Here is a 20,313-nt window from a genome sequence, read left to right on the forward strand (position 1 = left end):
TTTGGATCCAAACTAGACCCAAATGGATCCAATTTGAATCCAAATAACTAACATATATACCTCGCGTCACGTTGTGTTCGATGAGAGTATCCTTCCATTTAGTCAAAACCATGAAACCCCATAAAGATCAAACTGTCCTAAAGACCAGAGTCCTATTGTGTTACTGCCACCTCCAGTCCCAATGAGTCGTCCCTCTTCTGATAACAAAGCCACACCAAAACCATCATCTAGTCCCCTACTTCACCTATAAGGAGTCCTAATAACAACCAGCAGCCGAGTGTAGGGCTGCCATCTTCATCTGCGAATCTGGTATACCTTTAGTAGTAGATCTTGTACCTATAGTGATCATATTTCAGGATGGGACTTAAAACCAAGAGTCTTCCTGGCCGCTAAACATTCTATCATAGAAGTCCTTATTGTCCTTCTTCAACATGAAGAACCAATTACTTTTAAACAAGCCCTTCAGTAACCCAAATGGTGTGAGGCTATGACAGCTGAATATGATGCTCTTCCGAAGGATCAGACATGGACTCTTGTGACAGCAAGAGAAGCTTCTCGTGGTAAGATGAAAATGGATATCTAAAATAAAGTGGAGAGCCGATGGAACTTTGGAATGTTATAAAGCTGTAGCTAAAGGCTATAGTTAGAGGGTCAGGGTTACTTCCAGACTTTTACTCCTGTTCTAAAGCCTACTACCATTAGAACTGTCTTGCATTGCTCCAAAAGGGCTCCGCACTCCTGAGTTCTGTAGGCATCACAAGTTTTGATAACCAGGGTGTACACCTCTAGACACAAAACCAAAGCAGTGAGCTCCTTGGTGGGTGAGCGGGGCAGCATCAAGACTTTACACCATGAGTGTGGCGACCATAGTTTGGCAGGACTTTCCAACTCCGGCCCACTGACACTTTCCCCATGTAATAAACGAAAAGAAAAGTTTGAAAATGTGATTTTTATTTCAATCATACAATTATATTTTGTAATAACTATTTTTCCACATGCGTTTTCCGCAGCATCAAGGTCTTTGGGTAAGACCCAGTAAAACGTGTTTAAATGGCTATATATAGCCGATACTACTGACATGCTTAGAATTCCTGGACATATCCAACATTTGCCTACACAAGTAGAAAAATGTTCGCAAAAGTTGAGAGAGAGAGAGAGAGAGAGAGAGAGAGAGATCATGAACTCCAGACCAAGCCCAAGCTCACCTTGTCACGACCTCAAGCCAAGCCCAAATTAAGCTCATCACGAACTTAAGCAAGCGAAGCCCAAGATGACTAGTTTCGGTAAAAGTATATTTTTTCTTTGAAGAAACAAAGATAAGAATTGAACCATCAGACGCTTATCCATACATTTAATATGATACATATCCCACCAAAAGCATACACCAACCTCAAAAGCTTAGCAGTGCCAAACAGAGCAGTTATTGTTAGCCATGATGAATACCGACTTGGCAGGCTAAATCAAGAGCTTATTTTACGATCCAAAAGAAGCTCATCACAGACAGAGACTAAGAAGAGTTACATGAAACATGGTTGATCTACCAGTCCTAATTAGTGCTTTAGCGCTGAGCCATTGGACAACTAAGAAGCCATCAACTATACAAATCCCATTGACCTGTGTGGCGCACAAGCCACATGTCAGGATTCAGTCCAGTACATTTCCTCATATTAGAGTTGTTTATATGAGCCTGAGCTATATACGATCTAAGCTTGCTAATCCACCCAAAAGAATAAGCATGGCCAGCCTCTAAACATTGTCTTATTTCCTTCTTTTCAACGCATTATACTGATGTCTACAAAAACTGCGAACTAGAGTCTCGCTTCTTGAAACTAATCTCCTTGGTTTCACAAAATTGTTCACTCTTTGCTATTAAACTAGTTCCAAATAGCTCCTTTCCCTGTCCATTCACATAAACAGATTTGCTGCACATCCCATGGTCGCAGGTCCCCCCCTTTCAAGCAATGAGAATGCTAACTCAGATTCATGCCACCCCCTCAACCCAACAGCCAGTTTTCTCAGTGTGTCCACTTTAACTTCAGCTATCCAAGTAGGCACCAAGGTGACCACCAATCCAACAAAGCACGACACATAGGCCTTCCATGTAGCAACATCACAGCGGAGTGAGATTTTCCCTTCAATCGCATCTCCCAAGAAGTCTACATGTCTCCCAAACACCTGAGCCATCATTGGATACATAGACGCTGCACTCCCCACACCCCAAACAAATGAACCAGAAAGGACTACTAAGTATGCCATCACATATCCTTCTAATATGGAAGAAATTGGGCCAGGGCTTTTGATCTTCTTTTCACTGGCACATAACAGCCATGTAGGCAAGGTTTCCTGGTACAAAACCTTCACAAGTTGGGATCCCCCAGAAACACACAACAGGCTCGCACCAAGCGTTGCTACTTCTTTAACTTTTGCTGCTGCAGCTGCCAAAGATACCCTGTTACACTTGAGCCTTCTGGCATTTTGTGAACAAGATGAGTTTGCAACAGTCCATCCAACAGCCAATTCACGTGAGGACTCGACGACTAGCCTGAGGATTACCTCGGTCAGAAACACTACATTATGAATGGCTGTGCATGTCCGAAGATAAAAAAATCCTGGAGCCACAGGTGTTCGGCGAGCATCAACAGTGTGTGCACCAATATAATTTCCAAGCAGTGCACTCACACCTCCAAGGGCAGTCAGTTTTGACTGGCAAGCACGACTAGATCCAAGGAAAGCAGAGAAACAGCTCCTTAGAAGCTGAGTGACAGCCTCTTCGTCCTGCCTGAAAACAGAACGGCAACAAGAGAATACAATAAAATCATGCCAACGGCGAACTTTTTGTGCCCATAATGCTCCAATTATATGCATGCTAGGCCAAGGGCATCCAGAGGAAGCATTCTCCATAGCACGTCCAGCTACGCCATGGATGAATTCTGAACTTTTGTCAAGTTTAAATGTTATTGTCAAACTGACCAAAGCTGCCATGGGCAAAGGAAGCATAGCCTGTATGGTTCCATCTAACATACAGTTTGCACATGAAAGAAAAGCACAGGATTAATGTCTCAAACAGCACAAAAAAAGCAAAATAAATGTGCCTCGAAAAAATCTACACACACACACACACACACACACACACATATATATATATATATATATCGTAATCTCAAATAACATTACCGAATGGATTAAAGCCATGAGCTTAGAACTAGGTGTCCTCGAGAAAGACAAGACCTGGGAAATTCAACTATTAACTATAGGAAAAAAGACCATGTAGGTGAGTCTATAAGGTCAAAACAAAAAGAGATGGATCTTTAGAAAGATACAAGGCTACATTAGTAGCCAAAGGTTATTTCGAAGAGTATGAAATAGATTATGAAGAGACATTTACTCCCGTATCCCGTATAACTAGTGTTAGAACACTCATTGCCTTAGCATCCATTAGAAAGTAGCTTATTTACCAACTTGATGTTAAGAACACTTTTGAATGGTGATCTAAATGAGGTAGTGTACATGGATCCTCCTCCCGATCTTGAGATCGAGAGAGAAAAAGATCTTTGGTTAAAGAAAGCTTTGTATGGGCTTAAGCAAGCCCCCAAAGTTTGGTAATGATAGGTTTAGCAATGTTATGTTAAACTTAGGTTATAAATCTTGTTATACTGACATTGCTCTTTTTGTCAAAGATACGAGTATTGATATATCATACTTTTATTATATCATCACAAGGAGTGACAAAAAGAAAATTGATGAAATTAAAAATATTTTTAAAAAATATTTTGATATGCCTGACCTTAGCTTTCAAAGACATTTTCTAGGTATTGAAGTGGCTTATTCACCTAGAGCATAGTTGGCAAACTCGTGACTCGGGCTTAGATCGGACCTGTAAAAACCTTAAAAAAAAAAAAGAGGCTTGGATACGGGTCGGATCCAGACCCAAACCTGACTTGGACCCAACCAGAGGCCACCGCCTCTCTCGTGCTTTTTAAAGACAGCGAGGCAGGGGAGGGGCTTCAAATAGAAACCCCCTTTCCCCTCTCGCTCTCTCTCTCTCTCTCTCTACCCCCCCCCCCCCCTCTCCTCACGTCTGCCGAGTAGCGGCCACCGGCGACCCCCCTTCCTCCGGCAGGCTCCTTTCCGGCGAGCTTCTTCCGACAACCTACAGCTACGCTCCCCTCATTCTTCTTCTCCTTTTCCTTCTGTCTCTCTCTCTCCCTCACTTCTCTGTTTGCGCAAGGAGGGGCTGAACCACCTCACTGCCTCCCTCAATCGCAAGGGAGGCGCAAAGCCCCCTCCTTGCTGCCTTAAATCGCAGGGGAGGGGCAGAGCCCCCTCCCTGCGATGTGTTTTGCGAGGGAGGGGCCCAGCCTCCTCCCGATGTCTCTGCTTGTAGGGGAGGGGTCGAGCCCTTTCCTGTGTGTCGTATTTGGCATGGGAGGGGTCGAGCCCCCTCCCTGCTGTTAAAATGTGTCTCCTAAAATCATTATTGTAAATATAAATATATATATTTATATACATAGAGATACATTTACATATAATATATTATATGTACATATATCTCTATATATATAAATATATATATTTATATATTCTTACCCGAAAAGGGTATTCTTGTAATTTCATGTTTTGTGCATATTCCATTTGGAATATGCTGTAATTTTCTTATTTATTTTTTATTATTCTTTTTTACTTTTTATTTTTATTTTTTTGTTATTATTTAAAGTGCATTGGGGGTCCCCCAATAGAGTCGTTGGGGGCCCCCAACGGTCACAAATGTGACCGTTGGGGGCTCCCAACGACTCCTTTGGGAGCCCCCCCTTTGCACCTTTTGGCACTTGTATAAATAGGGGTGTTCCCCAATTGTATTTCCTAAGCTTGAGAGTCTCAAGCATTTGTTCCTTTTATGAAATACATGCATTATTGCATGTTTGCTATTTTTATGCTTTTTGCGTATTTTGTTCAAGTGTTGTGAGGGTGTCTTCGTACACTTCTTTTATAAAGTATTTGTCCTTGTATGTGTATTGTCTCTTCATAGACAATTTTACATGGTATCATAGCTTGGTTAGTGATAGAGGATTGTGGGATCCTCTTCTTTTCAAGAATCTCGAAAAGCATGCCTTCGGACTTTTGGAGGTTGAAGTGGTGGATCTTGCTTCTCAAATATTTTAGAAGAATCTTGCGCAAGCTAGCATTTAGGATATTGTGTTGGTACGCTTTTTTCCTCTTTCTCTCTACTTCATAATGGGCGAAAAAGATTCTCACTTTACTCTTGGCTTCAAATTAAATGGGTCCAACTATCATATTTGGGCCGGAAACATGGAGGCTCACATAAAAGGGAAGGGGCTATGGGGTTATGTGCAAGGCACAATTCCGAAACCGGAACCCAAGATAACCGTGGTAAACGGAAGCGAGATCAAGATTCTTGAAGGAGAAGAAAGGGTTAGAGCTCTTGAAGAGTATTCTAAGAAGCACGATGAGTGGGAAATGAAGAATTTCAAGATCCTTTCTTGGTTCTTCTCATCCGTTGAAACCAAGATTAATGCCAACATTATTAAATTCAAAAAGGCATCGGAAGCTTGGCATTATCTTAAAAAAATGTATACATCGAGGGACCTATGTCATAAGTATTATCTTCAAAAGAAAGTTCTCTCTCTTTCTCAAGGTGAAATGACTATTAGGGAATATTTTGCCAATCTTTCCTCCGTTTGGGATGAGCTTGCCATGCTTGAACCAAAATGGAGTGGAGAAGCAATTGAGCTCCGTCACAAGCAACTTGAAGAAGATCGGTTCTTCAACTTTTTGAATGGGCTAAGGCCCGAATTTGAGCAAATAAGGTCCTCTCTTCTATCCTCTTTTTCTTCTCCCTCTCTTGAAGATGTACTCACCAAATTAAGTGGTGAGGAGACTCGTATGAGTTTATGTAAACAAGGATCAAGTGTTCTTATGGTTCTTTGTAATCATGAAGAAAGTAATGAGGTCAATGTCGTATCAAGACCCGGGAACAATGTAAGAACCTATCGTCCCCCTCATTTTAAACCACAAAATCAAGGTGAAAATAGTGGGCCAAGAGAAAAAAGGGACTATAGCAAAATTATTTGTCATTTTTGTAAAGAACCCGGACATATCAAACCCATATGTCCCAAATGGAAAAAGCTTCTCGCAATGGCTACCACCGATGTTCCACAAAAGGAGGAGGCATCATCAAGTGGGTCACTCTCTTTAAATCAAATAGTGCAAGCTCTTCAACCTCTACTCAAGGGAGCTACCTTCGGTGCCGTCGTGTCTACCTCATCTCTTCGAGGTAAAGTCGCTTGGCTTTTGGACTCCGGTGCATCCTTTCATATGTCCCCAAACATGTTTTCACTTTCCGATTTCTCAAAAAATGTTTCTCCCTCTTTTGTTTCCACTGCAGATGGAACATCTCTTGAAATTAAAGGTATAAGTAATTTTGAATCTCAAGATTTTTTTATTCCAAAAATTAGATTTATACCTAAACTAAACTTAAATCTTCTCTCTATTTCTCAACTCTCGAACCATGGTTGCGATATTAAGTTCTCTTGTGATGAATGTTTAATACAGGATCGTCGGTCCGAGAAATTGATTGGGAAAGGCTTTAGAAAAGGAGACTTATACTATATGGAATCTCTTCGAGTTCCAAAATCTTTTTGTAATGTGGCCCAAAACAAAGATATAAATGTATGGCACAAAAGACTTGGTCATCCTAATATCACCAAGTTGTCTTATTTGCATTTTGCAAAAGACCTATGTAAAAGTTCATTTTCTTGTAATGATTGTATTCTTAGAAAAATGCAAAGTTTACCTTTTGAGCAAAGAACCATGTTCTCTTCTAAAAATTTCGAAATTGTTCATTCGGATGTTTGGGGACCTGCACCTGTGACTTCAAAAGGAGGCTTTTCTTATTATGTCATTTTTGTGAATGATTTTTCCAGATATTCATGGATCTATTTTCTTAAGTTCAAACATTAAGTTTTTTCGTGTTTTAAAACCTTTCATTCAATGATCAAGAATCAATTCAACGGTAATATAAAGATATTTAGGAGTGATTCTGGAGGGGAATATCTCTCCAATCAATTTAAAGCATATCTTGAGGATCATGGAATTATCCATCAAAGGTCTTGTCCTAAAACCCCTCAACAGAATGGGTTGGCCGAAAGAAAACATAAGCACATCATTGAGACCACTAGGACCCTTCTTATTTCCCAAAACATTCCTAAAAAATTTTGGACAGAAGCAGTCCTTGCTTTTGTTTATCTAATAAATCGCCTGCCATCTAGGATGTTAGGAAAAATACCCCCTTTTGAGATTTTATATAAACTTGAACCGGATTATAATAGGTTACGAGTCTTTGGGTGTAACTGTTTTATACTTATAGATAAAAATGACAAACTATCTCCCAAGGCTATCCCTTGCCTTTCTTGGATATTCCGAAACTCAAAAAGGGTTTCATTGTTATGATCTTCGTGATGATAAGTTATATGTCTCTAGAAATGTAACTTTTTTGGAAAATGAAAGTGGCTTTGAAAAAAATGTTTCTCAACAAGAAAATTTTGATTATTCCTTCTTATTTGATCTATTGTCTAGTAATGATGATATATCTAGTGATGATGATGTATCATCAAATCACGATGAGAAAAATGATGGTGACGTTGGTGAACATAACTCACTCAATGAACAAGAAAGTAGACTTTCAAGTGATCCAATAACCTACTCTCGTAGAAACCAAGACACCTTTAGAAGTGCTATTGACCAGTATAGTGAGCTTGTTCTTACTATCGACCACCGGAGATCTGAAAGGAATAGAAGACCTCCAACTCGTTTTGTTTCTTTTGATTCTTTCTCACCCCGATATAGGGCTTGCCTTAGTGTCATTCACTCTTATTTTGAACCAAGGAATTTTGAAGAAGCAAAAAAATGTATAGAATGGCAAGAAGCTATGCAAAATGAACTTAATGCCCTTAAAAGGGCTGAAACTTGGGATTTCCAAACTCTACCCATAGGAAAGAAAATTATAGGTTGTCGATGGGTTTTTAAGGTTAAAACTAAAAGCGATGGATCCTTGGAGAGGTATAAAGCTCGTTTAGTTGCTAAAAGGTATAGGCAAGAGTATGAAATTTATTATGAGGAAACTTTTGCCCCTGTAGCCCGAATGGTTACAGTTAGATGTCTTATTACTATTGCATCTATTAAAAATTGGAACATTTTTCAAATGGATGTGAAAAATGTTTTTTGAAATGGTGATCTTAACGAAGAAGTATATATGGATGCTCCATCAGGCATGAAGATTCCTAAAAATAAAGTTCTTCGTCTTCGTAAGGCCCTCTATGGTTTGAAACAGGCCCCCAAGGCCTGGTATGACAGGTTTACCAGTGTAATGTTGGAAAATGGTTTTTCCTCATGTTATACTGACACTGCTCTATTGACCAGAAGATCTAATGCAGGAATTGTGATTCTATTACTCTATGTTGATGACATGTTAATTACAGGAGATGATGTTCAAGGAGTCAAGGGTATTAAGTTCGTCTTAACTTCAAAATTTGAGATGTCAGACTTGGGTTTTCTGACATATTTTCTTGGAATTGAGGTTGCTTATTCGCAACGTGGTTATTTTTTATCTCAGTCTAAGCTTGCTTGTGAGATTATTGACAGATCAGGAATTTCTGATCACAAAGTATGCGAAACTCATGAAGTCGTGGGATAAAAAATGAAGATTGACGACGGTGTTCCCCTAACCGATCCTACTCCTTACAGGCAGCTGGTAGGCTCTCTAATGTACATCAGCATTACTCGACCCGACTTGTCCCATGCTATTCACATCGCCAGTCAGTTCTAGCACGCTCCTACAACCGTTCATATGAGTGTTGTCCTTCGCATCATCAGATATTTGAAAGGAACAATAAACAAGGGAGTATTTCTATCTTCTTCCTCTGAATTAAAATTGTTTGCTTATACTGACTCAGATTGTGGAGGTGACCCTAGTAACCATCACTCCACCACTGGTTTTTGTATTTTCTTAGGAGAATCTTTGATATCATGGCGATGTAAAAAGCAACAGAAGGTCTCTTTGTCATCCACTGAAGCCGAATATAGAGCCATGACATCCACCACCATGGAAATTGTATGGATTCGACGTCTGTTGGAAGATATGGGAGTGGTTGTCAAAGAACCAACAAAGCTATGCTGTGACAATAAAAGTGCAATCTATATTGCCAAGAACCACACCTTTCACGAGCGAACAAAGCATATAGAGATGGACTGTCATTATGTCAGAGAAGAATAATTGAAGAAGGTCATTGATCTACCATATGTGACGTCTGAGTATCAACTTGCCGACTTCTTCACAAAAACTCTATGTTCGCCCAGATTTCATTTCCTTCTTGACAAACTTGCGGTTATCACACCGTAAGTTTGAGGGGGGGTGTTAAAATGTGTCTCCTAAAATCATTATTGTAAATATAAATATATATATTTATATACATAGAGATACATTTACATATAATATATTATATGTACATATATCTCTATATATATATATAAATATATATATTTATATATTCTTACCCGAAAAGGGTATTCTTGTAATTTCATGTTTTGCGCATATTCCATTTGGAATATGCTGTAATTTTCTTATTTATTTTTTATTATTCTTTTTTACTTTTTCTTTTTATTTTTTTGTTATTATTTAAAGTGCATTGGGGGTCCCCCAATAGAGTCGTTGGGGGCTCCCAATGACTCCTTTGGGAGCCCCCCCTTTGCACCTTTTGGCACTTGTATAAATAGGGGTGTTCCCCCCTTGTATTTCCTAAGCTTGAGAGTCTCAAGCATTTGTTCATTTTATGAAATACATGCATTATTGCATGTTTGCTATTTGTACGCTTTTTGCGTATTTTGTTCAAGTGTTGCGAGGGTGTCTTCGTACACTTCTTTTATAAAGTATTTGTGCTTGTATGCGTATTGTCTCTTCATAGACAATTTTACACATGTGTCTCCTTTTGGCAGGGGAGGGTCCGAGCCCTCCCTGTGCTCCCTGCGGCCAAGGGAGGGGTTGAACCCCCCTCCCTGCACCACCTTTAGCAGGGGAAGGGCCCAGCCTCCTCCCTGCTCCCTTTGACGGTAGGGGAGGGGTCAAGCCCCTCCCTGCTCCCTCTATTGGTCAGTGGAGGGGTCGAGCCCCATCCCTGCACCCTCCAGCGATAGGGAAGGGGCCGAGCCCCCTCCATGTACCCCCTGTATGCAAGGGAGGGGCTGAGCCCCTTCCCTGCGTACCCTTTGGCATGGATGGGGCCAAGCCTGTCCCTGTGCCCTCGTTTTTGCTGGGGAGGGGCCGAAACCCCTCCCTGCACCCTAAGTTTGGCGAAGGAGGGGCCGAGCCCCCTCCTTGGGCCTTCTTCTCCTTCTAGTAGGCAGAGGCGTTGCCCCTGCCTCTACTAAGTTTGGCAGGCAAGGGTAAAGCCCTCTGCCTCTCCCTTTGTGCTAATGGGTAGGGGCTTGGCCCCTGCCTCTTTGCTCTTCTGGTAGGCAGGGTGAAGCCCCTGCCTCCCTCGTTGCCTTCATTAGGCAGAGGTGCAACCCCCTGCCTCCCCGTTGTTTGCTGACAGCAGGGGCCCGCTGCCTCTGCTCCTGCTTCTTTTGCGTTAAGCAGGGTCGCAGGGGCATGATGCCCCTGCCCCTGCCTCTGCTTCTTTCACGTCAGGACAGCGACAACGCCCCTGTCCTTTCTACCTTTCTGATTGAGATAGCATGTTGATGTCTCACTTTTGCAGCTCGTACGACGGATCCCGCTCGCGCCCCGCAACCCGAGCTGTCCATCGCTTACACCCGCAGAGGCCAACAAGCTCGCAACTCCCCAAGGTAGGGGAAGATTGCACGGAGGACTTGGACAATTGAATTGAGCTCAATTAACTAAAAAAGGATAATTAAATAAATATATATGCATATATATATATATATTTATACGAGTACGTATTTAACTCAAGAACGTGGTTTCGCGATCCTTGTCCTTTACTTTCTGTCATGTCTTTACTTTGCCGTCGTGCTTTGTGCCCAAGCTCCTGCTTTTGTAAATGTTTCGTTATTACCTTGCCATTGCAGATGACGCTCAAGTTTTCGCTTATTGCATGTGCTATAAAGGCATCCTCGTGGAGGATGCAAGGGGCATTTACCACTCTCCTTCTTGCGATTAGAGTTGAGTCGGGGGCTTAACAATACATCCTCGTCTAAGGAGAGGGATCCCTAGCACGGATTCTGGTTTTTCGAGTGAGCAGTCCTGCAAAGTAGACTTTAGAATTTAGGGAGCTGCGTAAAAACATCAAAAACTGCCCAAATCGAAGTATTTGAAAGGATGTGATTGGCTGGTTTTGTTCGTCTATTCGATATATTGTGGGTAACCCTGAATTGGGGCCTCAATGAACTTCTTAGCGGGGGTTCTGTTGAGAAACCCGTATGTCGTCTATCGAGACCGGTATCAAGTCATGCGAGGTACGTAGATACCACGATAGTGGATGAGATTCTAGAAAATCGCATGCCAAATGTTGGTACAAGCTGTTAGCTGTTTCAAAAGATAAAGAATGTCAAAAGTAAAGTTTGAGAAACATTACATCTTTGTAAAACACTTTTGTTGAGGCTCCTATCGAGGAACAATACCACTTTCATCCTATAGTACTTGTTGTCATGCACTACACGCTAGTACTATGATGATCGGATGAGACGATCGTGCAACCTCGAACAGTGCTAAATGCATAATGCTGTAAACACATAAAAATGAGATCGTCTTCACAGGTAAGATGTTCATTTGGTCAAAAGACCAGAGCATCTAGAATGAGTCGTCAGTTAATTTACCCTTAACACACTCATTCGCTTCTTGTAGTCTGTCAAGGGAGAGGATGGATCGGTACAAAACTCTAATGGACAAGTTATTAACAAACACCCAACGGGCAAAGATCCGGCCTCCCGAGTCATTGGAGTTAGGGGAAGGGATTATCAAACATTATCCTAGGTGGTAGATCTCATGGACTTCTGCAGAAGTTGGATGCATCTGTTGCCAAATACCTGCCTTTGGGGAATCCTCTCTCGGCTAAAGTTGTCCCCTTAGAAGCGAATTCAACTAGCTATTCGGGTTATTGAAAATACATAAAATAACAGACGCCCGAACTAGTCTCAGTTGTTTCTACGATTTGTCTGCGCGTACCTGCAGGCCAGTAACATCGAAACATAAGTTTGTTCACACTGGTTGATGGGTCATAAGACTTGCTTGTTTCATGATAGTTAATAGCTTGCGATTAAATGAATCGCCATGTTGCGTTTGACAGTTGCACTGCTTACTTGTTTTGAACTGCTTACCTGTTTAACTGTTGATCTGTTTTAAACTGCTTAGCATGCTGAATTAAATGCTCTTAATTCAGTTTCCTATAGTCTCTCTTGTGCACCTACTAGTTTTTCGCGAAACTAACTCATTCTATGGGTACAGATGATGATTAGGTATACCACGGGAGATGACGCGATTACAAGATGGCTTCAAGATTTCCTTTTCCTACTCTTAGCTCGCCTGTTGAACGTTTTTGGGTTTTGTCACAGATTTTCCTTTGAATATCCGAATTTTGTACTATTTGGGAACTTCTTTAAATGAAAGTGTTTTTTCCAAGTGTTTTGCAAGTATCATGTGTAGTGAGTTTTGATTCCTTTAGCTAACGTGCTCAAAGTTGTCAGCTTTCCTTTCTAAATTCAACAAAAGAATTATCTTCCACTTATTACATAAACAAATTCTGAAAGGAAAGAGATTTTCTTCTAGTCTCTTGTCTGTTTTCTGAAAGGTTCACAAGTTTGGAATTTTGGGGCATTACAGGACCCCTACTGGGTCACCATGTCAGTGGCTTGACTCGGTGACTCACACAAGTCAGGACTATATTTTATAGTGTAAGCATATGAAATAAGACATGGAAATAACTAAACTTCAAGCTAATATGTCAATAGCTAAGTTACAAAAACATATAATTATACATGATTATTAACTTTTTTCATTAAACAATGCAAGATTCTTCATAATAAGTGACTTTATATAAAAATTATGCATTAAAATAACAAAATGCATGATAAAAAAATTATTTCATAGGTTGGATCGGCACTCCTAAATTGTGACCCAATTAGGGTCTGATCCAGGTCGACTCGGGTGATTCCTGAGTTGACTCGAGTGATTCCCAAGTCGACGCCAAAAAGATTGGTAAGGGAAAGCTCGCTTTCCCTTCTTTTTACATTTTTTTGTGTTTTTACTTTTATTTTTCTTTCTTTTTTCGCTTCCCCCTCGCTTCCTAGGTTGTTTCCAATTCGCTTCTAAGTCGTCCCGCGCTTTTCACTTTCTAAAATTTTAAAAGTGTCTCACTTCCCACTTTCGTTTCCCGAATTGCTTCTCACTCTCGCTTTCCCGATTGGCAACTCTGTATTGTCTCAAATAAAGTTGGTTGCAGATATTATTGTCAAATCTAGAATCTTTGACGAAAAGAAGGTTGATCCGTCGAAAGCTGTAAATGCAAAATTAAGATTGGAGGATGGAACTACGCTTGAAGATCCAACTCCATATCAACAACTGATTGGATACTTGACCTACTTATCCATCACTAGACCAAGCATCTCTTGTATTGTCTATGCTTTTCTAAGCATTTTCATCAAGAATTATATTTATTTTTATGTTGTGTTGGCCCTTGTTATGTTTTTATAGTTGTTCTCTTTTGAGATTGTAATATCCCTTGGTGGATTAGTGCTTGTGCACTTCTTTTATATTCTTGTTGATCCATATTGGGTCCTCTATTGTATTTCCACGTGTTTTATTACACCCATCCCCTTGTTAATACATATATATATATATATATGTGTGTGTGTGTTGTAATGAAATGGTGGTCTTCAACAAATGCACAAATAACTCACAAACAAGTGTCTATTGGAGACACTACAAGCATGACCCTTGAAAGGGTATAAAAGGAAGAACACTTGAAAAATAAATAATACTTTATTCATGAACAAAATGCTTAAGAAGCATGGATGGTTTACATTGAAGGGGTTCACCCCTATATATACAAAAAAGTGGAAGAGAGAGGAGAGCTCATTTTGAGCTCTCCAAAAGATACGTTGGATTCCGTCTCTTAATATAGTTGTTGGACTACAGTCCAACAGCATTTATTATTATAGCTGTTGGACTATAGTCCAACAGCATTTATTATAGTTGTTGGACTACAGTCCAACAGCTATTTGCACAGTCAAGTTCTTGGAACTTGACTGGATCAAATATCTAGTTTCTATTCAACTAGATGCTAAAAAAGAAAATAAAGAAAAATAGAAAAAGAAAATAATAAAAGAAAATATAATAATATTAAATAATATATATATATATTACAGTTTACATTTTAACACTCCTCCTCAAACTTACGGTACAATGAGTGAAAGTTTGTCTAAGAAGAAGTGAAATCTGGGAGCAGCGAGAGGTTTGGTGAAGAAGTCTGTTAATTGATATTCTGATGTAACATATGGCAGATCAATGGTTCCATGTAAGTATTCCTCTCTGACATAGTGACAGTCCATCTCAATGTGTTTAGTGCGCTCATGGAATGTCCGGTTGCTTGCAATGTAGATCGCACTTTTGTTGTCACAACACATCTTTGAAGCTTGCGTTGCTTTAGCTCCCATATCCGCTAGCAATCGGCTGAGCCAAACAACCTCCATAGTGGTGGTTGCCATGGCTCTGTATTCAGCTTCGGTGGAGGAAAGAGAGACTTTCTGCTGCTTCTTGCACCTCCACGAAATTAAGGTTTCACCTAGAAACACACAAAAACCAGTAGTTGAGTGTCTATTATTGGGATCACCTCCCCAGTCAGCATCAGTATATGCAATTAAATTTAATGAAGATGAAGTAGACAAAAAGAGTCCTCGTGAAAGAGAGGATTTTAAGTATCTAATAATACGCAAAATCGCTCCCATGTGCACGGAGGTGGGAGCATGCTGAAACTGACTGACTGTATGAACCGCATGAGTTATATCTGGCCTAGTAATGGAAAGATAAGAAAGAGCTCCAACAAGCTGTCTAAAAGTTTTTCTAACCAATTTGATTTTGTCTCACTATTTAGAAAAAAGCAGCCTGCAATTCTTGCACTTTTCTGTCACTATACATGGCAGAAAAACATACTATTCCTCAAGGGATGCTTTAGCCTGAAATGCTCAAGATAACTACAGATTTCACATCATCAAATTATAAGTTGGAAGAGAACACTTCCGTTTAGAATCGTAAAGAAAAATAAATAAAATACGAAGAATTTATATCAAAAGGAAGATAAATCACTAGGGATTTCCTAAATTCTTAGGAAATAACTTATAATGTCATCTAAGTTTGCTTGGCAGTCTAAATGTCTCAAGGGTCCTACCCATGGTTGCCAGTTGAGGAAGCGGGAAGCGAGGCACTTTCAAAATTTTAGGAAGCGGGGAAGCGGGGAAGCGTGGAACCACTTAGGAGCGATTCGGGAAGTGTCTCGGAAGCGACCTAGGAAGCGTCTCGGAAGCGACATAGGAAGCGTCTCGGAAGCGAGGGGGAAGCGAAAAAAAACAAAAACAAAAAATACAAAATACAAAAAATTGAAAAAAACAGGGGAAGTGCGCTTCCCATTAAAGGGAAGCGCGTCCCCCATTAAAAGGAAACGCATCCCCCCAAAAAGGGGGACGCGCTTCCCAAAAAAGGGGGACGCTTCTCCCACGCTTCGGAAGCGCGCCGTTCCGCGCTTCGGGGAAGCGCGCTTCCCCTTTTAGCTAGGTGCTTCCGGTAACCCTGGTCCTACCACTAAAGATATCTGTTGACTGAAAATGCAACGTTTAGCATGCTCGAGCACACAAACTGTATGACTCCTAAAAATGTTAAACTAGCCAACCCACATTCCAAACTTTAATGTCATTGGATCAACAATAACTTTAGACGTCATAGAAGAGCATGTCAGAAATTAGAGGTGATAATTAAGAGAAGGGAATCATCAGAAAACCTGTATAGGGGCTCGGAACATCCACACCAGTTGGAGAAAGAATCTCCTTCATTTCAGCTTCAATTGAAGGAAGGTTTGCTGCAGGACTAGGCCAATCTGTTCCATTCATCAAAACAGGTTTCCAGATTCCACGAGTTATTTCTGCAGAAAAATAAGTAATTATGGTGGCAAGAGTAGCTGGGAGAAAGTCCACAAGGTCCTTTAGGCCTGAAAAATGGTAACGAAACAAAATAGTTTATAAAACACTATCAAACTAGCCTTTAACAATTGCACAATGTAATGACAAAGACAAATGAAATAGTTCGACCGGAAATAAATCAGAAAATGCATTAAAAAATAGCAGGGTGGAAGAAATTTTACATCATAATCAGATTCACAGATCCTATTCATATTTTTTTCTATGGGCATGGAATCATGAGGAATCTGGATAGAATAAGGATAACACATTTTTTAGCACATGCAAGAACCAGTTCACAATATGAAAATGAAAGAGGGCTCGCCAATGTAGTCAATATGATGTTAGAAAGTAGATGTTTACTTTGATACAACCCACCATTCCAAAATTGTCTTCAATGAAGAGGAGCATTCATCAGCCAACTACCAACTTGAACCACTTTACGAAAATTAAGTATATGTCGCCCAATATTTGGCAGTTTACTTAACAATAACAAGAAAAGAAAATAACAAATCATAAAGATTAAAGAAACAATCCTGTAAATATAACTATCATGATAAATATAAGCTGCCAGATGCAAGGGTATACTCAGAGAGAAACTTGCATCCGTATAGCTGGAGCTCTTGCATCTAGTAGTACCCTACAAACAATTATTAAAAAAGAGTGCTTAGTGCTCAAATAATTTAAAGTTTACCTACCTACTCCTAGCATTGGATGAACATGGTAATAAGCTTACCCAGAAAATCTCAAAACAAACCTGTAGTCAAGTCCCGAGAGGAAAGCCTTCCATGAGCACATGCAGTTAAAACAGCTTCAAGAACAAGAGGAATGGCTTCCAACACCTCCCATGCAGGAATCATGGGCCTCTGGTTAACATCTTCACTCATATTTCCTGACGAGCTGCTCATGCTGCCACTTGACGGGGTCCCAGGGAGAGAAGCTGATGTCCCACTTTTATTCATTTTCCAATAAATCATATTAAGAATCTTGTTAGCAACCTGATGGACTGGATTTCTGTTACAAAGTCCAGAAAGTGTGGAAGCTATGCAGGCCTGATTTTGGCAGTACCAAGCTTTTAACTTGGGAAATGAGTCAATATAAACTGGTCGAGCCAAGATTGATGAACCCTGCTGATTCACAAATGTGCTACCTTTAAAAGTGTGTGAATTGAGACGCCTATTGCGCAATAATAGAAGGTACTCCAAAGTTGTTTCATAAACAAGGGAAGGCCCACGGCCCACTGAACAAAGTTCATGAGGAGGCCTGTAAAACTTCCACAGACGAAGCTGGAAAAGAAATGCACATGAGAAAATAGCATATGCTGACGTATCATCTCCACTGCTTAATTTATAATGTGAAGAGGGCACTAGCGATCCAAACACCTCACAGATTGGCATCAAAGCAGCAGCAACTTCTGGTAACTGCAAAAAGTTACTACCCTGATCAGTGACAAAAGGAGAAAAACAAAAAACATCACAATATGGAGGCTGCAAGTCAAATTTCCAGTTAAATTAAAAGGAAAATCTAAAGGAAAAATTATAGCGCATTCTTTGACGGTTATAGACATTATTCTGGAGCAAAATATCATTGACGTCACATATGATATGACACAATGCCAGACATGACACTATTAAGAGATAATGTTGTTGGATCTGGGTCTACACCTGGATCCAAACCCAAATTCAATACACCTGACGTGACACCCTGTTTCCCGGTTGTGCTGGAACTTTGTTGTGCTGGGACTCTTTATTCTGCTAAGTTTCCTTGATATGTGTTACGGACTGACCCAGACATGAACCAGTCCAGGATCCAAACCCATTCAAGAGCCTCAGTCGGCCAGCCGTGGAGAACGTCTAGCCCTTTTCAATTTATTGCTTCTTGAATTAGTTAGGATTCTTGTTATTTTATACTTCTTGGTTTCTTGGGTTTCTTAAGATTAGGATTCTTATCATCTTGGTTTCTTGATTTAGTCTTACTTCTTAGTAGGACACTATAACATAATAATCGGAAGCTTCTTAGATAGGTGGAAAGCTCACTTCCCGGAAACTGGCTTCGAAAGCACGATACTCCTCGCTTCTGAAATTTGATGAGAACCTTAAATTCAAGCGCTTCTCCTATGCCTCCAACATGGTTCATTTATTCTTCTTATATGTTCGCTTACTCAACTTTTCATGTTTTTTTATGTGTTTTGTCTCACTCTTCTCACTCACTTCCATGTGCTTTCTCTAAATTGGTAGTCATCATTTTTAAATTTTGTTAAAAATTTAATTCTTATACTAAAAAATCATGAAATGTAATATTAGTCACTTTTATTTTAGTTTTTATTGGTGTTTCATTTTGATTCCCATTCAATTCTTATATTTCTTTTTTTTATTCTTTGCTTCCCGCTTCCTATACATTTTAAAATGCATCGCTTCTGGCTTCTGCTTCCCGTATTGTTTCCCCTTCCGCTTCTTAATCTGACAACCTTGCTCTATAAATAGGTATTGTATTCTTTATATGGAATTAATGAAAATTATTCAGAATTCCTCTATTCTTCATTTTTTACCTTGGTTTGCAGCTTGAGGGATTGAGAGTCCCTCCACACGTCACAATATAACTCGCAGAATAGGCGGGATTGAGCTTCTCCCTTTTACCCTGCAAGTGCCCTGCCTTGAAAACCATGCCCCAGGCCGGTCGACCCTCATTTTTCTTTATCTATTTATGTTTGAGACGCGCCCTCTTGTTGCCCCCTCAATCCCTTGGTAGAATTTGTTCCTCCCTAGGGTCGGGTTCTAACAATATGCTTTTCTCTTATTGTGTTGGGTCTCTTTGTAACTCTCATCTTGTAAAGTTTGTATTCGACACAAACACATGTAATGTTTTCTATATATTGGAACCAATAGACACATGTTCCCTCATTGGGAATCGTGGAATAGGAGCAGTAGCCCTAACCCCAATGTCATATCTTCTTCTTCTTTGCCTATATTACGGATCATCTAGTGGTACCTATTCTATTATGGTTTCAGAGCAGAAGCGTGTCTGATCACGTCCATTAAGGTACGTCTTAAGAGATCTTGAGCTTTCTTTTCATGTTTGCCTCCCTTCAAGTTTCTCCTCTCTAAATTTCCTTTCTATCACAGTCCTTATTCTCTCTTCTTTCCTTAAAAAATCTTCATTATAACTATTCCCAATATGTTTTGATTGTTGCTATGAATCTTTTTTGTCGAAAAGAATCTGATATCGATTTTTTGAGCTCCTATTTGACGTAAATCTCAATTTCTTTCTTCTTTTCTTGACCCCATAAAAGATTCCAGTGGCCTGTTATTTTTTGCACCTTATTTGGATCCAAAGCTCAGCATATTCAGATTTGCAATACCTGCATACTTAGATTTGCAGGTTCCTTTGAGTTTCATATATCAAGTCACCTACTTTAAAGGTTCTAAAAGAAGGTTAGAAACATCAAGTTTTTGGTCAAATCAATTCTGCTATGTGCCTATTGTGATATTCCGACCTAAAAAAAGGTTGGCAATTTTTTATGTGATAGTCTGAATATTCTATCTTTTCCCATTCTCTATTGTTCTTATTTTTCTTATGGATCCAAACCCACAGTTGTCTCTATCTTCTACCATTTTACCCCCAATTAATCTCTGAAAAATTAAATAATTCCAATTTCCAAAATTGGAAGAAGCAAATACCTCCTTTCATTAGAAGTCAAGATTTCTCTGAATACCTTCATGGGTCTATCGTCCCTCCACCAGAGTATATTATCAAAGAGAAAAAAGGATGACACAGGGGTTGTGATTTCTTATGTTCCTGTCAGAAATCCAAATTTTATTTCATGGATCAAGCAAGATCAGGTATTGGTTGCATATATTATCCAGTGTTGTAAGTATTGTACCGTATCATACGATACAGTACGATATGTATAATTACTTTTGGGTTTTGCGATATGGTACACACTCATATCGTGATACAAGTGTATATTGTACCAGCATCAGGCATATCATACGATACACCCCTATATCGTGTCGTATTGTACGATATCATGCGATACACTCTTATATCATGTTGCATCGTACGATACATGTCGTATCGTACGATACAGGGTGTATCGTACGATACAGCTTCAACGCACTT

The 20,313-nt window shown here is 39.9% G+C and overlaps 1 protein-coding gene across 2 annotated transcripts in view; it reads right to left on the minus strand.

The window, feature by feature from the left end:
* Nucleotides 1-1,769: 1,769 nt before the first annotated feature.
* Nucleotides 1,770-20,313, minus strand: part of LOC149833596 (mediator of RNA polymerase II transcription subunit 33A-like) — a 78,627-nt gene continuing 60,083 nt past the window's right edge. For both annotated transcript variants that reach the window (XM_090010879.1, XM_090010878.1), the window contains exons 10-12: nt 16,952-17,615; nt 16,020-16,226; nt 1,770-3,014 (exon numbers count right to left, since the gene is read on the minus strand). In XM_090010879.1, coding sequence (XP_089867005.1) covers nt 1,906-3,014; nt 16,020-16,226; nt 16,952-17,615 — 1,980 coding nt within the window. In that variant the 3' untranslated portion in view covers nt 1,770-1,905. The remainder of the gene's footprint in view (nt 3,015-16,019; nt 16,227-16,951; nt 17,616-20,313) is intronic.

The sequence above is a fragment of the Nuphar pumila genome, chromosome 6 (assembly GCF_984573655.1).
Source record: "Nuphar pumila chromosome 6, dmNupPumi1.hap1.1, whole genome shotgun sequence".
In the NCBI taxonomy this organism is placed as follows: domain Eukaryota; kingdom Viridiplantae; phylum Streptophyta; class Magnoliopsida; order Nymphaeales; family Nymphaeaceae; genus Nuphar; species Nuphar pumila.